Genomic DNA, 23,024 nt, shown 5'->3' with positions numbered 1-23,024 from the left:
GACTAGAGATGAGCGAACAGTAAAATGTTTGAGGTTCGATATTTGTTTCGAATAGCCCCTCAATATTCGACTACTCGAATCGAATATCGAACCCTATTATAGTCTATGGGGGGAAAATGCTCGTTTCAGGGGTAGGCAACATTCGATCAAATTATACTTACCAAGTCCACGAGTGAGGGTCGGGCTGGATCCTCCGAGAAGTCTTCTCCATGCAGCGTCCCCGCGGCGTCTTCCGGCTCTGAATTCATTCTACCAGGCATCGGGCCTGGGCAGAGCTGACTGCGCATGTCCGCTTGTAGTGCGGACATGCACAGTCGGCTCTGCCCAGGCCCGATGCCTGGCAGAGTGAATGAAGAGCCGGAAGACGCCACAGGGAAGCTGCACGTAGAAGACTTCTGAAGGTAGGAGAAGAACCAGCATTGATTGGCCGACTGTATAGCATTCGGCCAATCAATGCTGGTTCTGCATCGAACTTTTACATTCGAATAGCGAGTGGTACTCGATCGAGTATGAGTATTTCGAATACCGTAGTATTTGATCGAATACCTACTCGATCGAGTACTACTCGCTCATCTCTAATAATGACCAAAGATTACCACCAACCTAAAATACAATGTGGCACGAAAAAACAATCTTGCAATCGCCTTATAGGTAAATACCTTATGAAGCTGTTCTCACATAAAGTAAAAGATGTCATACAGGGGTCTGAGCATTAAGGATCAAACTACCCGGTACCCTGTCCTTAAGGGGTTAAATTATTATACACATTTTTCTCCACCTGTATAGCCAGTCTAGGCAGTACCTCTATTTTGTCAGCGAGGCATGCTGTACAAAGGTGGAGCTAGAGTGTCAGTAAGGAGTCAGGCCTGCATTCCCCTGACACATTCACCTTGTATCAGCTGTGACCGTAGCAATGGATTTACAGTTCCCTTTAGCTTCTTACTTTGTGCTGGTTTTGACTCTTTTATATCTTCTTTACTTTCTGAAGAGTTGGAAGAAAAGGAACACGGCAGATTACCCTCCTGGACCCAGAAGTTGGCCATTTATTGGGAATTTACCTATATTGGATTTTAAAAAGCCTCAGGAAACTTATCTGAAGGTAAAGACGTGTCATTTCTGTAAGAATCTACTGTATGGAATATGGAATAAGGCTTTGTCCTGTATTATACAAATTGCGGCGTTTACGTCCCGTGTGGGCCCTAGCCTTAAAGTGTTTAGCAACTGTCTACGTAAAAGTTGGATTCTTTTAGATATTTGTACATGGACTAACTAGCAATCGGAGCCTGGTGCAAATTCACCTCTTTTATGGAAGACTCAGACTTGATATCAACAGAGCTGTAAATTGGTTGCGCTCAATAAGAAAAATATTGCCGATGGGTTGTGCTTGGAATTCCTTGTAGGCCCCACTTACCTGCATTGAGGTTTCCGGTCATAGGAACGAGGCCTTAATTATCTCCCGACTCTGTCCTTGTTTTCTCAGTTTGGTCATGGGATCTTCCCCTACGTACCAGCGTTTGGTTATTGGTGTTCCACTAATGGGGACCATTGTAGGACTGACACATTGCATATGCTATTTTTATGGTTATGACTGTTCAGTAAAATATTGTATTGTAGCTTGCAGAGAAATATGGCCCCGTGTTCACTTTTCATATGGGTCCCAAGAAAATGGTGGTTCTGGCCGGCTACGAGACTGTGAGAGATGCACTTGTCAACCATGCCGAAGTGTTTGGGGAGAGGGCACGGATCAAACTCCCTCATAAAATGGACAAGGGAATGGGTAAGATGACAGTAAGAGTATAAATGATATATAACATAATATATATGTATGTACCCATTAGGTGAGCTACAAATTTTAGCCTATTTAATAATATATTAACTTTTTGAGAATATATTTGAGTGTAGGTCCAGGGTACAGTGCCATAGAGTCTCTTTAAAAATGTATATTGTATATGAGTTTCTCTTTTTCTGTTATTATCTATTCCGGCCAAGAATCATTAACTTACGTTTCTGTACTTTAACCACCAAGTTAAATACAAAGAGAAGACGACATACTGTAACATTCAGTGGCATATAGAATGCCTATAGCTAGAGTGTTCCTAACCTTGTAACAAACTAGTCAGAGGCTACAATTCTGGACCTTGGTACAATGATGTCTTTGTCTCTTCGACCCCCTTCCCTTTGCCAAAGAATACTGACTATACAAAATTTTAAGCTTTTGTAGAGTTCATTTAAGTCTATAAAATTGTCTACCACAGGTACCCCAATGTAAAAACTCCATGAAAGAGTCAGTCATTGTGTCACCATATCAGCAGGTAAAGTGGAACCTACTGCCACACCTATTCCAATCCACTATATATGGGATAAGTTGCAAATCGGCAGACGTCCAACCACTGTGACGCCCACTGATCCAGACTAACCAGTCTGAATGGTGCTGTGGTCGGAAAGGCGCCCCCTACTCCTTTCACTTTATGACCACCACTCCATCCAGACTAGGAGTAAAAACAAGTTCTCTTAGGGTCCTTACAGGCAGACCCCACTGAACTGCAACTTTTCCCCTATCTTAAGACAATAAGTGACTGAGGTGGTAAAACCCCGTCCTTGATAGGTTTGACTTTGGGAAGACGATCTTCAGATGCACCTTTCCTTTGCCATATAGGATAGGACTTTTTTTGCTTGCACACAAGTTACCAATGCCTTGCAGCGCACAGGAAAATTACTTTAAGATCCTGACTTATTGGTATCACTTCCAGACCTCCTTGACCAGTTGTATATCGGTGTTTCTAATCGCTGTTGGCACTGCGGCATAGAAAGCGACACTCTTTCATATTCTGTGGAACTTTTGTGCTCCTAGATCCTTCTGAGACTTTGTATTCATATTGTACACCAAGGGTGGAGACCCTAGCAGCAGATGTTTCCACTGACTCCTCCAAATTCGAGGCTCTGTGGCTCCTATGGGTCCTGTTCCAAGAGACTGGTGTATATTTTACTTTTTTTCTGATCCCTAGGCTTTGTGATTCTTCTCTGTTGTGTACCCCTATGGTTCCGCCATGTTCCTTCCTCTCTCTTTTTTTTTTTTTTTTTGCCTATTGACTATGTATGTGGGTGCCTAGTGCTGTCCCGTTTCAGAAGTTTTTTTGGTTATTATTACTGTTTGGACGCTTGAGTGCCGTCTGTTGCTATTGTGTCTCCATATTTCTTGGTACTCATGTCTGGACTCCATCTGTTTTGATGGGTCAGGTTTGGCCCATGTACCTATGGTTTTCTATTTGCCTTGTTATTTGTATTGCTTGAGAAAAAATTCATGAAACTCAGATTCCACATAAAACTGGAAAACATAACTGTGAACTTAAAATGACAGCGGCTAGGGATCTTATTTCATCAACTATTTGCCATTATGGGTGATTGACTCAATTTTTGGTGCCAAATAGAAACATGTATTCCCCCGGGCTGCCAGTACAATCCCTGCTGTTAGGGTTGAGCCGATCTTGACTTTTCAGGATCGATTTTAAAATCCGATTTCCGATCATTTTTCATTCGAACTCGATCTCGATCCCAATTCCGATCCCAATGCAAGTCAATGGGATTTTTTTTAATTAATCGGAGATCGGATTTTAAAAGCAATCCTACCCCCTGGTGTCCACTTACCTCCAGAGATGGCTGGTCCTGTGCCCCGTGCCTTCATTCTTCGCCTCGCTGCTGCTCCATGCTTCTTTTCTTCCTTCGCTGCCCCCTCCCTGCCAGGTTAGGAGAGTGTGGGCGGGTTAGGAGAGTGTGGGCGGGTACTGGGAGGAGAGACGTCACGTCTCCCAGCCCTGTACCCGCCCACACTCTAAGCCACAAGCCCCGCCTACCTAGCGCTTTAAACACTAACCTGGGAGGCGGGGCAGCGAGGCAAGAAGAAGGAGGGCACCGGAGCAGCCATCTCTAGAGGTAAGTAGCTGCTAGAGATTTAGTTTAGCCTTCCATTCGAATGAATGGAGGCAGCCGGCGCGCAGGGGGTCAAGGCTGTGTGTTGGCTGCTTCCATTCATTCCTATGGAACTGCAGCGGAGCCTTCACACTGAATATACATCGTATACTCAGTGTGAAGGCTAAGCAAAGCATTGTGGGAAAAGATCACCGATCTCGATCCCACATAAATAGATCGTGTTCGGAATTCAGATGGCGATCGTGAAATTTTCTTGATTGCTGATCAGAATCCGATCTTTTCCGAACATGATCTCTCAACCCTACCTGCTGTCCCTGGCTATCTCATTGATTTCTAACTGAGATTACCCTAATAATATTCTCAGTTCCCTCACCATAGCATTGGTTATGTAAAGAATCTCCACAATATTGCCATGTACTGGCATCCTCAGGGGTGAATGGCGAAGTGTGTAACACTACACTGTTTTAAGCCAATTTAAGGTGTGATTCATACCAAACTTGTTCAACCCAAAATGAATCGGCAACCAGAACCCGAAACAAATCTTGAGGGGTTTGCCCAACTCTAATTGCTACTCTCAAGAGATATCTCTATACTGACCTGTGATATAGTTATACATTTATATCCATATTTATTAGGTATCTTTTTTCCATACTAAACAACAGAGATGAGTGAACACTAAAATGTCCGAGGTTCGAAATCCGATTTGAACAGCCACACACTGTTCCACTGTTCGAACGGATTTTGAACCCCATTATAGTCTATGGGGGGAAATGCTCATTTCAGGGGTAGGCAAAATTTGATAAAATTATACTTACCAAGTCCATGAGTGACAGTCGGGCTGGATTCTCCTTGAAGTCTTCTACCGGCGCAGCGTCCCCGCGTCTTCTTCCGGCTGGAATTCACTCTGCCTAGGCATCAGGGCCTAGGCAGAGCCGACTGCACATGCACGGCCATGTGTGGACATGTGCAGTCGGCTCTGCCCGGCCCGACGCCTGAGCAGAGCCGACTGCGCATGCGAGGACATGCCTGCGCATGCGCAGTCGGCTCTGCCTAGGCCGGATGCCTAGGCAGAGTGAATTCCAGCCGGAAGACGCCGCGGGGACGCTGCATGGAGAAGACTTCTAAAGGTAAGAGAAGAACCAGCGTTGATTGGCAGAATGTATAGCATTCTGCCAATCAATGCTGGTTCTGCATCGAACCTTAAACTTCGAACAGCTAGTAGTGTTCGATCGAGTACGAGTATTTCGAATACCGTAGTGTTCGATCGAACACTACTCGCTCATCTCTACTAAACAACCCTAGTTGACCATTGGCTATAGTCAACCATTTAAAATTGAAATTGGAACGATAGATCCATAATTGAGGTTTTGTTTCTTATTTATTTCCAGGTATCATTTTTTCTCAAGGTGAAAACTGGAAGGCGATGAGACGATTTACAATAAGCACCTTACGTGATTTTGGGATGGGAAAAAGTACAATCGAAGAAAAAATTGCTGACGAATGTGTCCACCTGACAAATGTGTTGGCTTCTTTTAAAGGTATGCTCTACCGATGACCCTATTCTTGGACAACTAACAAACAATGATTTTGTATTTTGGGGGTCAATTAGAATTGTAAACCCTTACACCCGGACCACACAATGTCATCATTGATATGTCTTGTTAATGCTTTTTGGGATTTACTTGTGCCATTGGTTAGAAAATAAACTAATTTCTGTAAGATCAATTGTAACTTGTGCTGTTAAGGCCCCGCATTGCAACTAGGCCCACCCTATGTCCCTACCTATTTGCCTCAACTGTGCTAATGCCAGGGGCAACTGGACGACAAACCCTATTCTAGATAAGCAAGAATTCTAGAGATTTCTAGGTTCTAGAACAGGAGAAGACAACACAACACAAAAAAGGAGACCGTAAGCCAAGGGTCAAACCAGAGAGACAAAACAGTACCAAATCGTAATCTAAAAAAGTAGTCAAAAAAGTCAAAAAGCAGAGGTCAGTAAATACAATACAAGAGTAAGAGTAACCACTTAACAAGCTCAGAGAAACAGTAGCCAGCAACCATGTGTGGACTGATGGTCAATTTAAGTCTAGAACCCGCCCCTCCCCAGGCTTGATTGGCAGATAAGCTGTCAATCACAAGCACACAAAAGTTTATTCCAACAGTGTCAACACATGACGTAGGGAGGAGGAATATAGTCCATTCTTATCCATCCTCTCCCATTGCACTCCCCTGACATAACAGTTGCACACCCATAAACTATTATTATGCTCGGGGGTCTTTTCAGACCCCCGAGTATAATAATCGGAGCCACAGGGGAAGTGAGAGAACATAATAAACAATGTTACTTACCTCTCCGGGTTCCAATGTTAATCCTAGCAGGATTCGGGCCTATAGGGTAATGTCCCAGACGTCACATGGTCTAGGATATTACCACATAGGCCCAAAGCCCGTGCTAGCAGTACCATACAGGCCCAAAGCCTGTGCTAGCAGTAACAGGCTATTACTACTAGCACAGGCTTCGGGCCTATATGGTACTGCTAGCATGGGCTTTGGGCCTAATTGGTAATATCCCAGACCACATGACGTCTGGGATATTACCATATAGGCCTGAAGCCTGCTAGGATTAACATTGAATCCCGGAGAAGTGAGTACCACTGTTCATTATGTTCCCTCACCTCCCCTGGGGCTCCGATTATTATACTCAGGGGTCTGAAAAGATTCCTGAGTATAATACTAGCGGTAGTAGGATCGTGGCCTGGGCCCAGGCCTATTCACTACCGCCCTCCGTGGCCTATAGCAGAAGGGGAAACGGGGGCGGCAGTGAACAGGTCTGGGGAGTTTGGTAAATAGGCCGATACTCCAGCAGGTAGCAGCCTATTATAAAACAACAAAAAAAGTTATTTTACTTACTGACCTCGCTGTTGCTCCCACTGCAGTTCTCCTGCATTAGTTCAGAGGAAAAAAATTTAAAAAAAAAAAAAAAAAATCACCCGTGCTGCTGCCCCCTCTGCAGCGCCGCCTGAGGCTGTCTCCTCACCTCTCCTCATTAGAGGTGCGGCGCTGCCGCTGCAGCATTTTTTCTTCGCCCATTTGCCTTAACGTACTACACTATATTACCACTCAGTGTTCCTCTGTTTTCTTTTCTCCAAGTCATTAGAAAGGGTCTATACAAGTATGAGAAGATAACCCAGACACAATAAGGACATCATGACTGGGGTGACTCTGAGTAATGTCGTCATTTTCATATCACAGCAATAAATTTGTTTCTTTGCTATTTCTTTTAGGAAAACCATTTGACAACACGGTGATCCTGAATGCTTGTGTGGCAAATATAATTGTATCAATTTTACTTGGATATCGAATGGAGTATGAAGATCCCCAATTTCTGAGACTAATGACTCTAATCAATGAGAATGTCAGACTAGCAGGATCGAAAATGGCTTTGGTAATATCACCGACCTCCAGTATTGTATATATCTTTACACTGATGATGAATATACATTGTCGATATAAAATGCAAACCTGGTAAATTTCCGGTTACAGAAAATAGAAAATGATGGGGGCTGGTTATTTAGGGAGAAGTCATAATCTTGAGAACAGAGGTGTAGTTATTAGAGATGAGTGAGCAGTGAAATATTTGAGATTGGATATTCGTTTCAAGTAGAGCCTCAATATTAGACTACTCGATCAAATATCGAATCACATTATAGTCTATGGGAAAAAATGCTCGTTTCAGGGGAAACCACTATTCAACTAAAGGAGAGTCACCAAGTCCACGAGTAGCAGGAGGAGAGTGTTTAGGAGGAGCGCTGTGCAGTTAAAGCACAAGGACCCCATTATAGTGTATGGGGTCCGTGCGCTTTAACTGCACAGTGCTTGCAGTTGCACTGATATTCCGTTCGGGGGGGGGGGGGGGGGTCCTCCTGTGGACTCCTTCCGGACGGGAGGCAAGCGCTAATGTGAACCGGACCTTATTTGTCCTGCAGAACCAGGATTGATTGTATGACTTTGTATAGAATTTGGCAAATCAATGCTGGTTCTGCAGCAGGCTCGTCCTTGCTAGTTGGGAGAGCTGGCAGCTTGCGGTTATGCAGGAGCTGAATTTTTCTCATAGGAATGCATTGACCAGCGTTGATTGGCCGAATGCAATACAGTGTACAGCATTCGGCCAATCAACGCTGGTTCTGCCGGAGGCTCGTCTGTTAGGAGGCGGAGTCTAAGATTGGACCACAGCAGTCTCCATTGTGGTCCGATCTTAGACTCCGCCTCCTCACAGACAAACCTCCAGCAGAACCAGCATTGATTGGCCGAATGCTGTACACTGTATAGCATTCAGCCAATCAACGCTGGTCAATGCATTCGTATGAGAAAAAGTCAGCTCCTGCATAACCGCAAGCTGCCAGCTCTCCCAACTAGCAAGAACAAGCCTGCTGCAGAACCAGCGTTGATTTGCCGAATGCTATAGCATTCGGCAAATCAACGCTGGTTCTGAATCGAATCTTTAATGCGAATAGCAATAGTATTTAAATGAGTACGAGTATTTCAAATACCGTAGTATTCGTTCAAATACCTACTCGATCAAATACTACTCGCTCATCTCTAGTAGTTATAGAGGTGGTCATCGCACCTGGGTCCTGGAGTCTGGGAGGGGTAAAGGGCTTATCCTCTGTATAAGAACACATTATTATTGTAAATATGGAGATTCTATTACAGATTTTTGTATTGGAACTTCAAATTAAGCCTCCATTAATAGAGATGAGTGAGTAGTACTTGATCGAGTAGGTATTCGATCGAATACTACGGTATTCGAAATACTCGTACTCGATCGAGTATCACTCGCTGTTCGAATGTAAAAGTTTGATGCAGAACCAGCATTGATTGGCCGAATACTATCCAGTCGGCCAATCAACGCTGGTTCTTCTCCTACCTTTAGAAGTCTTCTTCGTGCAGCTTCCCCGTGGCATCTTCCGCTCTGAATTCACTCTGCCAGGTAATGGGCCTGGGCAGAGCCGACTGCGCATGTCCGCTTGTAGTGCGGGTATGCGCAGTCGGCTCTGCCCAGGCCCGATGCCTGGCAGAGTGAATGAAGAGCCGGAAGATGCCGCGGGGACGCTGCATGGAGAAGACTTCTAAAGGTAGGAGAAGAACCAGCGTTGATTGGCCGACTGGATAGTATTCGGCCAATCAACGCTGGTTCTGCATCAAACTTTTACATTCGAACAGCGAGTGATACTCGATCGAGTACGAGTATTTCGAATACCGTAGTATTCGATCGAATACCTACTCGATCAAGTACTACTCACTCATCTCTATTAATGGAGGCTTAATTTGAAGTTCCAATACAAAAATCCAGCCCGACCCTCACTCGTGGACTTGGTAAGTATAATTTGATCGAACGTTGCCTACCCCTGAAACGAGCATTTTCCCCCCATAGACTATAATAGGTTTTGATATTCGATTCGAGTAGTCGAATATTGAGGGGCTACTTGAAACGAATATCGAACCTCGAACATTTTACTGTTCCCTCATCTCTATCCATTAAGAATGACTTTGCACCCCACTACTTACCTGCGATGATCTTGCTGGGAAAACTTTTAGCTTTGGCAGGGCTTTATGGCTACAGTGTAGCTCTGAGCTACATTGTATGCTTAACTCTCATAGACTTCAATGGGAGTTATGGAGACAGCCTATCTCAGTTATGCTTTTTCCACATAGTTAGACCCTAACGGAAAGTCTTCCCAACAAAGTCACTGTTGGGCAAAAAGCAGAGAAGGAAGGCTGGTGGGAGCTCATTTTAGAAAAATCTCTATAAAAAATGTATGGCACATCCTATGTTAGGATATAATATTGCAAATACAAGAGCAAAGCTACATTCAAACAGGGATCAATGTACCCAAGTCCTTTCAATTGGTGGAATTTGCAAGAGATGGACCCCTCAATGATCCCACAATTATCTTAGAACCTGCGGAAGGTGATAAATCTTTTTGCAGGCCAAACCATTTAAAGTCTTTGTACAAGTTTTATAGAGCCAAAAAACAAAATTGGACAACTGTAAACATTCATTCCTGATCATCAACTGGACTAATAGGACCATAAGAAATGGGGACAGAGACTCATGTGATAGTACATAGAGCTGTAGAATATATTAATTTCTAGAGATGAGCGAGTACTGTTCGGATCAGCCGATCCGAACAGCACACTCGCATAGAAATGAATGGACATAGCCGGCACACGGGGGGGGGGGGGGGGGGGGTGTTAAGCGGCTGGCCGCTGTCAAAGCGGAAGTACCAGGTGCATCCATTCATTTCTATGGAGCGTGCTGTTCGGATCGGCTGATCCGAACAGTACTCGCTCATCTCTATTAATTACAGATAAACTACCACAAAAATATTTGTTACCTCATTCCCTTTTTGCCCTCACTGATGTAGTATACATACATTTGGGATTAGGGTTGAGCAATCATGTTCGGAAAAGATCGGATTCCGATTGGCGATCGAGAAAATTTCACGATCGCAATCAGAATTCCGAACACGATCTTTTTAGGTGAGATCGAGATCAGTGATTATTTCCCACAGTGCTTTGCTACTGGCCAAGCATTGTGGGAAAAGCTAACAATGTTAGCCTTCAAACTGAGTATATGAATGAGCGAAGCGTATACTCAATGTGAATGCTCCGCTGCGGTTCCATAGGAACGAATGGAAGCAGCCAGCACACAGCCTTAACCCCCTGCATGCTGGCTGCGTCCATTCATTCTAATGGGAGACTAGCTAACATCTCTAGTAGCTACTTACCTGCAGAGATGGCTGGTCCGGTGCCCGGTGTTCTCGTTCTTCTTCGCCTCGCTGCCGCCACCTCTCAGGTTAGTGTTAAAGAGCTAGGAAGAAGGCAGGGCTTGTGGCTTAGGAGAGTGTGGGCGGGTACTTGGAGGGGAGACGTGACTCTCCTAGCCCGCCCACACTCTCCTAACCTGGGAAGCAGGGGGCAGCGAGGCGAAGAAGAAGAACACCGGGCACCGGACCAGCCATCTCTGCGGGTAAGTGGACACCAGGGGGGACTAAGTAGCCAGAGGATTTTAAAAAAATTCTCTGGCTGCTTAGTGATTAAAAAATATCACTACACAGCATGGATTCTAACAATTAAAGCGTTCAATTGTTAGAATCCATGCTGTATAGTGAATAGGATTGTTTTTAAAATCCGATCTCCGATTAGTAAAAATCCCATTGACTTGCATTGGGATCGGAATTGGGATCGAGATCGGGTTCGAATGAAAAATGATCATAAATCGGATTTCAAAATCAATCCTGAAAAAAAAGATCGGCTCAACCCTAGTTGGGATAGACCCAATTTCACAAATCGGAGCATTATTCTGATATAACACTTCTTCCACCACATTACATATTCGTTTGAGGTCTTACCTCTCATTGTTACTTTTACAGCTATATAACATCTTCCCATTTCTGGATCTTTTCCCCGGAAGTCACAAAAAAGTTTTGGAAAATGTTGCAGAACAATGTGAATTTATTACAAAAACCTTTGTAGAACATCTGAAGAACTTGGATGAGAATGATCAGAGAAGTTTTATTGATGCGTTCCTCGTAAAACAAAAAGAGGTATGAGATCTATATACATTATCTTATGATGATATTGCTTTCATTAAAGGGGTTGTACGACACCCCATATTGTTGACATATCAACCACTGGACCTCCCACCACTCAGCTGATCCAACCATTGAAAATTGTACACAGTGTCTATGGATGGAAGTAACTTCTACTCCAGTGAATAGGAGAAAACCTGCAGGTCCCCAGAACCACCACTATGACTCCATACACTGAAGAGGTAGCAACTGCAGCTCTGCTCGGTTCACACTAGTATTTGGGGACTATGTGTCCCATTCCACTGAAAATAGAGAGAACAGTCCAGCAAGCAGGACTTTTTAGAAATGGTGATCAAATGGTGACCAAATTATAGTCTATGGGGTCTTTGGGTTTCCACTAGTCACAGTTTTTTAAGCAGATAGTTTCAATTTTTTGTGTCCCCAAGCAGACCCAAAAAATGGAAACCTAAACACTAGCATAACTCAGATTATAATCGTTTGAATTAAAATAAAATCCAGCTTTGTTTCACATTACTGAATGATACATAAAGAGTAGGGTTGAGCCGATCTTGACTTTTCAGGATCGATTTTAAAATCCGATTTCCGATCATTTTTCATTCGAACCCGATCTCAATCCCAATTCCAATCCCAATGCAAGTCAATGGGATTTTTTTTTATTAATCAGAGATCGGATTTTAAAAGCAATCCTATTCACTATACAGCATGGAATCTAACAACCTGCCAGGTTAGGAGAGTGTGGGCGGGTTAGGAGAGTGTGGGCGGGTACTGGGAGGGGAGATGTCCCTAAGCCACAAGCCCCGCCTACCTAGTGCTATAAACACTAACCTGGGAGGCGGGGCAGCGAGACAAGAAGAAGAACACCGGGCACCGGAGCAGCCATCTCTAGAGGTAAGTAGCTGCTAGAGATGTTTTGTTTAGCCTCCCATTCGAATGAATGGAGGCAGCCGGCGCGCAGGGGGTTAAGGCTGTGTGCCGGCTGCTTCCATTCATTCCTATGGAACTGCAGCGGAGCTTTCACACTGAGTATACAGCGGATACTCAGTGTGAAGGCTAAGCAAAGCATTGTGGGAAAAGATCACCGATCTCAATCCCACATAAAAAGATCGTGTTCAGAATTCCGATGGCGATTGTGAAATTTTCTCGATCGCCGATCGCTCAACCCTAATAAAGAGTCATCTACTAGAATGTATTGAATTGATGATCAGCCTCCATTATAAGCTCATACAGTGAAGTCATTCCAAAATAACACCCACTCCCTACCCAGACGCCATTTTCTGTGACAGATTTTCAGTTTTTCAGTTTTCCATATCAGCCATCTTCTTTGAGAAGACAATCTCTCTAGATGAACCATTTATCAAGCAATTTTGTGTGGTCATCTCCAAAAGGCTTCACTGTATGTAGCCATTGATAACCCAGTCTAGTCCAGTGAAAGAGATTGCTAGGTCTAATAAAAAATTATGTAATGGAGTATTGCACTGTATGTATCTGTTACGATGAGCAGCATGGTGGCTCAATGGTTAGTACCAATGCCTTGTAGTGCTGGCGTCTTGGGTTGCATCTGCATGGAGTTTGTAGGTTCTCCTCATCCTTTCATGGATTTAATATGAATACTCCAGTTTCCACACACAATCCAAAGACCTATTGATAGGGAACTTAGATTGCAAGGTCTACTTGGGACAATGAATGGTGACAATATCTGTAGAACACTGCAAAATATGTTGGTGCTATGTAAGTGAAGACAATAAATAAATTCTGCAAACTTACATTCTATACCTGATTTTTATGCAGGAGGCTGGGAATCCTCAATCCTACTTCCACAATGGCAATTTGACAAGAGTTGTAAGGAACTTGTTTACTGCAGGAATGGAGACAACTTCGACAACACTCCGCTGGGGACTTCTACTGATGATAAAATATCCAGAAATCCAAGGTATCTAAGATTTTTCATATTTTAACTCTCAGACCAGGAGTTCTCAAACTAAGTACCTGTATGACTTGCAGCGGTGTAATGATCATGGTCCACAGGGGCCTAGACATCTAAGGGACCCATGCCATCTCCATGTCATCCACAGAACATTAGCAGGAATTAGCTGGAGTCCAGAGCAGCACATTTTGTAGACCAAAGAAGCAACTGTTGAGTAAAGTATAGGGTTAGGACAAAGTTCTTCAATTTAATCTCATGACAAGTTCACATGTGGGTTCTGTGCTCTGGACTCAATTGCTGTGCCTATAGGAATGTGAGTGAGGCAGGGGTTGTATACTGAAGTTTAAGTATTGTATACTGACTTCTTATACCAGCCTAGAGAATACTAGGCAATGGTGTCCATTGTTGACTGCATGGAGCTTAGACCATTGATGCCCCTTGTGGGTGGGTTTGAGGTGTTTTGGATTTATGTGGTCCTTAACTGTATTTTGACAGGAGTGATAGTCTGCAGGTAAATGTCCGGGTCCTGAATGCATGCTGGCAATGGTGCGATGAGGGTAGTGCCAGTCCAAAATTTGCTTTGGGGTCCACATAGCTCTAGTTATGCCACTAGTGCCTTTTTTGCACTTTTAGTTTCACAACAGATGCAGGGTTACAGGTTGAAGACCACATGGTAAAGATCTTTAATACACTTTTTGAATTTGCAACTTTTGTTTTACAAAATTCTGGTGAATCTGGATCAATCTCACAAGTGATAACCATTAAAATATTTTAACACTGTAAAAGCATTGGGGACAAAGGGCCTTGGCCAACCAAAGTACTGTGTGAATGCATGGACCCACAGCTCTGCTCCTAGTCATACAATCAATGACAAGCTTATTTATCCACCAAACCAACCGTAGACCTTTCCTGGTTCATTTTGCTACCACCTTGGGCCTGTATACTTACTGGATGGGAGTATCGGACCTTTACTACTGCTAACAACCACACACTGGTCTGTATGATCCCATTTACTCCTTTGGCTTACATACAAGTATCCTGCAATAATGGATCTTGTAACACAGATCAAGTCACCAAAGTTCAGTTGGTTACTTGCACATCCATGGCCACAACCTCTTTTTAGAACCTGATCCACCTAAATTCCATTGCAGACTTGTAAGAGGAACAGGATAATGGGAACAGTCAAAAGCAAATCTCAATATCGGGTAACATCTATCTGGACGAAATATCAAAATCGATTGAATAGGCATATAGAGGTCTCCAAACCAAACCATTAGACCAACAAACTAGACAAACTCACAAATGAAACACTTGGAACCTTGAATTTTTTGTTTTTGTTTAAGATATTTAAAAAAAAATGTAGGAACACTGTGATAAAGAACATTACCAAAGTGTGCAAACACTCTCCAATAAAGTGGGTGACTTGAAGATATGGTTATTGGAGTACAGTAGAGATGAGCAAACACCCAAATGTTCGAAGTTCGAAATCCGATTCGAACAGCCGCTCACTGTTCGAGTGTTCGAACGGGTTTCGAACCCCATTATAGTCTACGGGGAACATATACTCGTTAAGGGGGAAACCCAAATCCGTGTCTGGAGGGTCACCAAGTCCACTATGACACCCCAGGAAATGATGCCAACACCCTGGAATGACACTGGGACAGCAGGGGAAGCATGTCTGGGGGCATAAAAGTCACTTTATTACATGGAAATCCCTGTCAGCTTGCGATTTTCGCAAGCTAACTTTTTCCCATAGGAATGCATTGGCCAGCGTTGATTGGCCAGTCTCCAGAATTCGGCCAATCAGTGCTGGCTCTGCCAGAGGAGGCGGAGTCTAAGATCACTGTACACCAGTCTCCATTCAGGTCCGACCTTAGATTCTGCCTCCTCCGGCAGAGCCAGTGCTGATTGGCCGAATTCTGGAGACTGGCCAATGCATTCCTATGGGTATGCGGTGATGAAGCAGAGCTGAGCTCGGCACACACTCACCTGTGCTGTGCAGAGACTCAGCAGACTTGGCAATGCAATGAACTCTTAACTACGTGTAGGGGGAAGCATGTCTGGGGGCATAAAAGTCACTTTATTACATGGAAATCCCTGTCAGCTTGCGATTTTCGCAAGCTAACTTTTTCCCATAGGAATGCATTGGCCAGCGTTGATTGGCCAGTCTCCATAATTCGGCCAATCAGTGCTGGCTCTGCCAGAGGAGGCGGAGTCTAAGGTCGGACCTGAATGGAGACTGGTGTACAGCGATCTTAGACTCCACCTCCTCCGGCAGAGCCAGCGCTGATTGGCCGAATACTGGGGAATCGATTCTAATCGAACAGAGCGAACAGCGTGATGTCCGATCGAACATGTGTTCGATAGAACGCTGTTCGCTCATCTCTAGAGTACAGATCTCTCATGTTACACCATCAAAAAGTAGGAACATCTCAAAGGTTAACTGGGGCAAGCATGTTTATCATATAAAAAGATGAGCATTTCACTAAGAATTGATTTTTTAAAAAAAAAAGTTGGATTCTAGAACTTTTGTGGTTTAATTTTTTTTTTTATTTTACTTAGAGAAGGTCCAGGAGGAGATATCAAGAGTCGTTGGATCTTCACAACCCATGTACGGCCACCGAAGACAAATGCCCTTTACAAACGCAGTAGTTCATGAAATCCAGAGGTTCGCTGACATTGTGCCCCTGAATCTGACTCATGAAACAACCAAAGATGTCACCTTTAAAGGGTATTTTATTCCAAAAGTAAGAAAGATATATAATTTTTTTTTTATAATATTTTGCTAGATTCAGTGAAGTAGTCAAGAGAAGACATACATGACCATATTATCACCCTATATTGTATAAATCTGTAAAATGGGCCCATAAAATACTAAAGACCCATACTCCTCTGAAACAGAAGAGCAGTACAATGAAGTATTTGAAGGCGTCATATTGTGAAACTGTTAGTAGGCCTTCTAGCAACAATGTCAACCTCTTGTAAACTGAAATCTTGTCTTTGGGGTCAAGGTGGTGAGATATAGGACCTTCCTCTCTTAAGACTTAAATGCAATGATAACTACTGATCACAGCATCTAAGGGGTTGATCTGCTGAAATCGGAGGTGCTTCATAAATTTTCATAGACTTTCGAGTTACAAGACCAGTACCTATGGTGTTTCTGTAGAGCTCAGCTACAATCTGGATTTGGCTGTCAATAGAATGAGGTAAATCAGGATGGGTTCTGGAGAAGGACCTTCTAGACAATCCCACCTCTGGGACCTTCACCTATTACACATGTATCTTCTGTTTATTTCATAAATTTCTATATGAAAAGTTTTACTTCTAGCAAAATTGAAAAAAGATGAAATTATAGTCATTTTTCAAAAATATCTCTTGTGATCCACTCAATGTTTTTAGTATTAGGTAGAAGAATCTGCTAGAGATGGAAGATCCCCACTAGAGATGAGCAAGTACTATTCGAAACGGCCGTTTCGAATAGCACTCGCTCATCTCTAAACCTCATGAGATTTGTTTCATCAATGTTCACGAGGTTCACCCACGAGTATTGTCTTAAACGTTCAGATCCAAAAGTGTAATAATTGGAGACCCTGGAATGGTGTGCCGACATAATAAACACTGATACTCCCCCACCTCTTCTGTGTTCCCTGGTAGAGATGAGCGAACACCAAAATGTTCAAGGTTCGAAATCCGATTCGAACAGTCGCTTACTGTTCGACTGTTCGAACGGGTTTCGAACCCCAATATAGTCTATGGGGAACATACAGTGGGGCAAAAAAGTATTTAGTCACCAATAGTGCAAGTTCCACCACTTAAAAAGATGAGAGGCGTCTGTAATTTACATCATAGGTAGACCTCAACTATGAGAGACAAAATGAGAAAACAAATCCAGAAAATCACATTGTCTGATTTTGTAAGAATTTATTTGCAAATTATGGTGGAAAATAAGTATTTGGTCAGTAACAAAATTTCATCTCAATACTTTGTTATATATCCTTTGTTGGCAATGACAGAGGTCAAACGTTTTCTGTAAGTCTTCACAAGGTTGGCACACACTGTTGTTGGGATGTTGGCCAATTCCTCCATGCAGATCTCCTCTAGAGCAGTGATGTTTTGGGGCTGTCGCTTGGCAACACGGACTTTCAACTCCCTCCAAAGGTTTTCTATAGGGTTGAGATCTGGAGACTGGCTAGGCCACTCCAGGACCTTGAAATGCTTCTTAGAAAGCCACTCCTTCGTTGCCCTGGCGGTGTGCTTTGGATCATTGTCATGTTGAAAGACCCAGCCACATTTCATCTTCAATGCCCTTGCTGATGGAAGGAGGTTTGCACTCAAAATCTCACGATACATGGCCCCATTCATTCTTTCATGTACCCGGATCAGTCGTCCTGGCCCCTTTGCAGAGAAACAGCCCCAAAGCATGATGTTTCCACCCCCATGCTTTACAGTAGGTATGGTGTTTGATGGATGCAACTCAGTATTCTTTTTCCTCCAAACACGAAAAGTTGTGTTTCTACCAAACAGTTCCAGTTTGGTTTCATCAGACCATAGGACATTCTCCCAATACTCTTTTGGATCATCCAAATGCTCTCTAGCAAACTTCAGACGGGCCCGGACATGTACTGGCTTAAGCAGTGGGACACGTCTGGCACTGCAGGATCTGAGTCCCTGGCGGCGTAGTGTGTTACTGATGGTAGGCTTTGTTACATTGGTCCCAGCTCTCTGCAGTTCATTCACTAGGTCCCCCCGCGTGGTTCTGGGATTTTTGCACACCGTTCTTGTGATCATTTTGACCCCACGGGGTGAGATTTTGCGTGGAGCCCCAGATCGAGGGAGATTATCAGTGGTCTTGTATGTCTTCCATTTTCTAATTATTGCTCCCACAGTTGATTTCTTCAATCCAAGCTGGTTGCCTATTGCAGATTCAGTGTTCCCAGCCTGGTGCAGGGCTACAATTTTGTTTCTGGTGTCCTTTGACAGCTCTTTTGTCTTCAACATAGTGGAGTTTGGAGTCTGACTGTTTGAGGGTGTGCACAGGTGTCTTTTTATACTGATAACAAGTTTAAACAGGTGCCATTACTACAGGTAATGAGTGGAGGAAAGAGGAGACTCTTAAAGAAGAAGTTACAGGTCTGTGAGAGCCAGAAATCTTGATTGTTTGTAGGTGACCAAATACTTATTTTCCACCATAATTTGCAAATAAATTCTTACAAAATCAGACAATGTGATTTTCTGGATTTGTTTTCTCATTTTGTCTCTCATAGTTGAGGTCTACCTATGATGTAAATTACAGACGCCTCTCATCTTTTTAAGTGGTGGAACTTGCACTATTGGTGACTGACTAAATACTTTTTTGCCCCACTGTATACTCGTTAAGGGGGAATCCCAAATCCGTCTCAGGAGGGTCACCAAGTCCACTATGACACCCCAGGAAATGATACCAACACCCTGGAATGACACTGGGACAGCAGGGGAAGCATGTCTGGGGGCAGCTTGCGACTGTCGCAAGCTAACTTTTTCCCATAGGAATGCATTGGCCAGCGCTGATTGGCCGAATTCTGTACTCTGGCCAATCAGCGCTGGCTCTGCTGGAGGAGGTGGAGTCTAAGATCACTCCACACCAGTCTCCATTCTGGTCTGACCTTAGACTCCGCCTCCTCCAGCAGAGCCAGCGCTGATTGGCCAAATTCCGTACTCTGGCCAATCAGCGCTGGCCAATGCATTCTATTGGCGTAATGAAGCAGTGCTGAATGTGTGTGCTTAGCTCAACTATGCTGGTGGAGTAGTTGAGCTAAGCACACACATTCAGCTCTGCTTCAATCAGCGCTGACCAATGCATTCTATTAGCATGATGAAGCAGAGCTGAGTGTGCACAAGGGTTGAAGCGCACACTCGGCTCTGATGTAGCAGAGCCAAGTGTCAACAAGGGTTCAAGTGCACCCTCGATTCTGATGTAGCAGAGCCAAGTGTGCACAAGGGTTCAAACGCACCCTCGGCTCTGATGTAGCAGAGCCGAGGGTGCACAAGGGTTCAAGCGCACACTCAGCTCTGATGTAGCAGAGCCGAGTGTCAACAAGGGTTCAAGCGCACCCTCGATTCTGATGTAGCAGAGCCGAGTGTGCACAAGGGTTCAAACGCACCCTCGGCTCTGATGTAGCAGAGCCGAGGGTGCACAAGGGTTCAAGCGCACCCTCGGCTCTGATGTAGCAGAGCCGAGGGTGCACAAGGGTTCAAGCGCACCCTCGGCTCTGCTACATCAGAGCTAAGGGTGCACTTGAACCCTTGTGCACATTCGGCTCTGCTTCATCACGCTAATAGAATGCATTGGCCAGCGCTGATTGGCCAGAGTACGGAATTCGGCCAATCAGCGCTGGCTCTGCTGGAGGAGGCGGAGTCTAAGGTCGGACCTGAATGGAGACTGGTGTGGAGCGATCTTAGACTCCGCCTCCTCCAGCAGAGCCAGCGCTGATTGGCCGAATTCTGTACTCTGTGGCCAATCAGCGCTGGCCAATGCATTCCTATGGGGAAAAGTTTATCTCACAAAAAACACAATTACACACCCGAAAGAGCCCCAAAAAGTTATTTTTAATAACATTCCTTCCTAAATAAAGGTAATCCCTAGCTATCCCTGCCTGTACAGCTATCCCTGTCTCATAGTCACAAAGTTCACATTCTCATATGACCCGGATTTGAAATCCACTATTCGTCTAAAATGGAGGTCACCTGATTTCGGCAGCCAATGACTTTTTCCGATTTTTTTCAATGCCCCCGGTGTCGTAGTTCCTGTCCCACCTCCCCTGCGCTGTTATTGGTGCAAAAAAAGCGCCAGGGAAGGTGGGAGGGGAATCAAATTTTTTTAGAGTTTTCCATGTGATGTTCGATTCTAATCGAACAGAGCGAACAGCATGATGTCCGATCAAACATGTGTTTGATAGAATGCTGTTCGCTCATCTCTATTCCCTAGCCATCTCTAGCATTCTATTGAAGTTTATTTGATCATCTTCTGACCACTTATAGCCACATGAATGATGACATAGGCCCCATGGGATAGCTGAGGCCTGTGATTGAGTCTCAGAGGTTGGAGAATGCCAAAATAACAATGCTTTGACCAAATAATACATAGTTCCACCAATTACCCTTAACAAATCTATAGTCTAGGTAATCGATGTCCATGTGATCTGGCCATTATATTGTCCATATCTTGTAATGGAGTACTGTATGTGGTCAAGGCTAGTCCTTCTAGGACCAGTACTTTAGTACAATATTAGTACTACTATTGAATGCTTATTGGATTACACTACATGCTAATTTAAGTTTTCTTCAACCATTGTCACAGGGGACCTTTATAATCCCACTATTGTCATCTGTATTGAGAGACAAGACGCAGTTTGAAAAACCTGATGATTTTTACCCTAATCATTTTCTTGATGGCAATGGAAACTTCATGAAGAAGGAGGCCTTCATGCCATTTTCTGCTGGTAAGGAGTATATGTATAAAAATAATCCTGTCTATTAGTTTGGGTTCTTTATTGTCATTGGTTTCCAGAGAAGGTCAAGAAAAACAAAATGGAAGACCCTCTGAATGACAAAGACTCTCTATTAGAGACATCTACAGCCTGTTCTGGAAAATTTAGGTAGTAGTAGAAGGGATTGGTCAGTAATTTACTATGTATGATTTACTATGAGTAAATTATGTCTTATGGGCCAGCTTGGCACTCCCACTGACCAATTGCTTTTAGGTCTTTCTGGTGTTGGAGGTATACAGTATACATAGATGGAACTAGGAGACTCCACACAAGTTTCAGACCCTTAATTATTTTGCTTACTTATATAGCGCCATCACTTTACAGATCTAGTCAGAAAACCTAAGAATAGCTAACAAATATCACTTTCCAAGAAAACCTCTTGAGGCTCGGTTTACACAGGGATTTTTAGACCAGATTTTGACGCAGAATCTGCCTCAGAATCCGGTCCAAAAAAATGCCTCCCATTGACCTGCCCTTTTCTTGCTGTGGATTCCTTGGTGGAATCTGCCGCAGCGTCCATGGTGTGATATCTCCTCCTTGACTAGGCCCATGCACTGCATCGGCATCCAGTCGTAGCTAGCCATTTTTTTGGACCGGATTCTGAGGCGGCCTCCACTCAAAATCCGGCCCAAAAAAACCCCATCTGAACTTACCCTTAGGCTGAGGCCATACTTTGCAGAAATTTTGTTTCAGATTTTTTGAGCCAAAGCCAAGAGTGGCTTCAAAGAGAGTAGGAAATATAAGGAAGTAGTTATACTTCTTTCTTCTGCTATATCCAGTCTTAACTTTGGCTGAAAAACAGCAAACATTGCGACAAAAACACTGAATTTCTGCAACGTGTGGCCTTATTGTGCATGCTTATCCTATTTTATTTTAGCTATGGGCAGAACCACACTAAACAATATTTATCAGAGACCTTTAGCTAATGCTAAAAGGAAATGGATAAAGTTTTTGGTTCCTTAGCAGAAAAAGGAACCCATTGAAGTCAATGGGAGGCTTTTTTTTCAGCATTGAAATTCCTCACCATTTTCCTCCATGGGAATGAACCCTGATAACTACTGAGCCACCCCGCAGTCCTGTCTATGCGGTCTATCAGTATTTTGAAGTCACATTACAATCCCATTACTTGTTTTCCTATTTCAGGTCGCAGAGCCTGTGCTGGGGAAACACTCGCCAAGATGGAGCTCTTCACCTTTTTTACAAGCCTACTCCAGAAATTCACCTTTCGCCTCCCTCCGGGGGTGGCTGACGTGGATCTGTCTTTTGTGGTTGGAATAACAAAAGCACCAAAACAGCAAATGATATGTGCATTGCCTCGATTTTAGAACATATTTGTCATGGTGTGGTGATACAATGTAACACAATGGAGGGCCATATAAGACTCTTCACTAGTAGAAGCATTATATGTCTATCTGCTCCTCATCCCCAGTCCATTGGGTTTACTGTAACTCACCCCAGAAAATTAGTATGTCATACCTTAGACCTCTGCCACTACCTGAGCTTCAGCTTTCTGCTGTGGGTTTGAGTCTTGTTTAGCCTCACACGCAATGGGCTAATCCATATATGATACAAAGTGAACAAACCAGTTTTCCGTGTTTTCTATGATAGATGATGTCTGGAGTTTCCTCATCCACCGAGCACTCTCATCTCCTCCAATTCCAACCATTTTGTATTTATTGTTACTAAGAATGGGCAAACTTTGTTTCAGTTCATGTTCAGTCCAAAGATATGTTTTGGGTCGAACAAGTTCTGAAAGAACGGAAAGAGAAATTATTATTCTCTGGTGACTCTTCAGAACACAGAGTATAATAAGAGGACCCAAGGGGAGGTGTAAAAATAGCAAACAATTATACTCACCTCCTCCGGATCTCCTCGTGCCATCCTTCTGGTGAAATCATGTGCCCGGGGACAATTCGAAGGCCTGTGATTAGGCCTTAGTGGTCACTTGGGGTATAGTCCCATTCACAGGCCTTAGAAGTGACTCTGTCTACATGACATTACCCAGAAGAGGACTGATAGAGAGCCAAGGAT

The 23,024-nt window shown here is 43.8% G+C and overlaps 1 protein-coding gene across 1 annotated transcript; it reads left to right on the top strand.

The window, feature by feature from the left end:
• Positions 1-913: 913 nt before the first annotated feature.
• On the top strand, positions 914-22,340 carry LOC142198310 (cytochrome P450 2K1-like). The gene is made up of 9 exons (XM_075269282.1): positions 914-1,099; positions 1,615-1,777; positions 5,316-5,465; positions 7,212-7,372; positions 11,364-11,537; positions 13,332-13,473; positions 16,030-16,214; positions 20,804-20,945; positions 22,137-22,340. The coding sequence occupies exons 1-9, from the start codon at positions 914-916 to the stop codon at positions 22,316-22,318; spliced, it is 1,485 nt and encodes a 494-aa protein (XP_075125383.1). The 3' UTR covers positions 22,319-22,340.
• The last annotated feature ends 684 nt before the right edge of the window (positions 22,341-23,024 follow it).

Source organism: Leptodactylus fuscus, chromosome 3, assembly GCF_031893055.1.
Source record: "Leptodactylus fuscus isolate aLepFus1 chromosome 3, aLepFus1.hap2, whole genome shotgun sequence".
Taxonomy (NCBI): domain Eukaryota; kingdom Metazoa; phylum Chordata; class Amphibia; order Anura; family Leptodactylidae; genus Leptodactylus; species Leptodactylus fuscus.
This window is presented reverse-complemented; position numbering and strand designations above follow the sequence as displayed.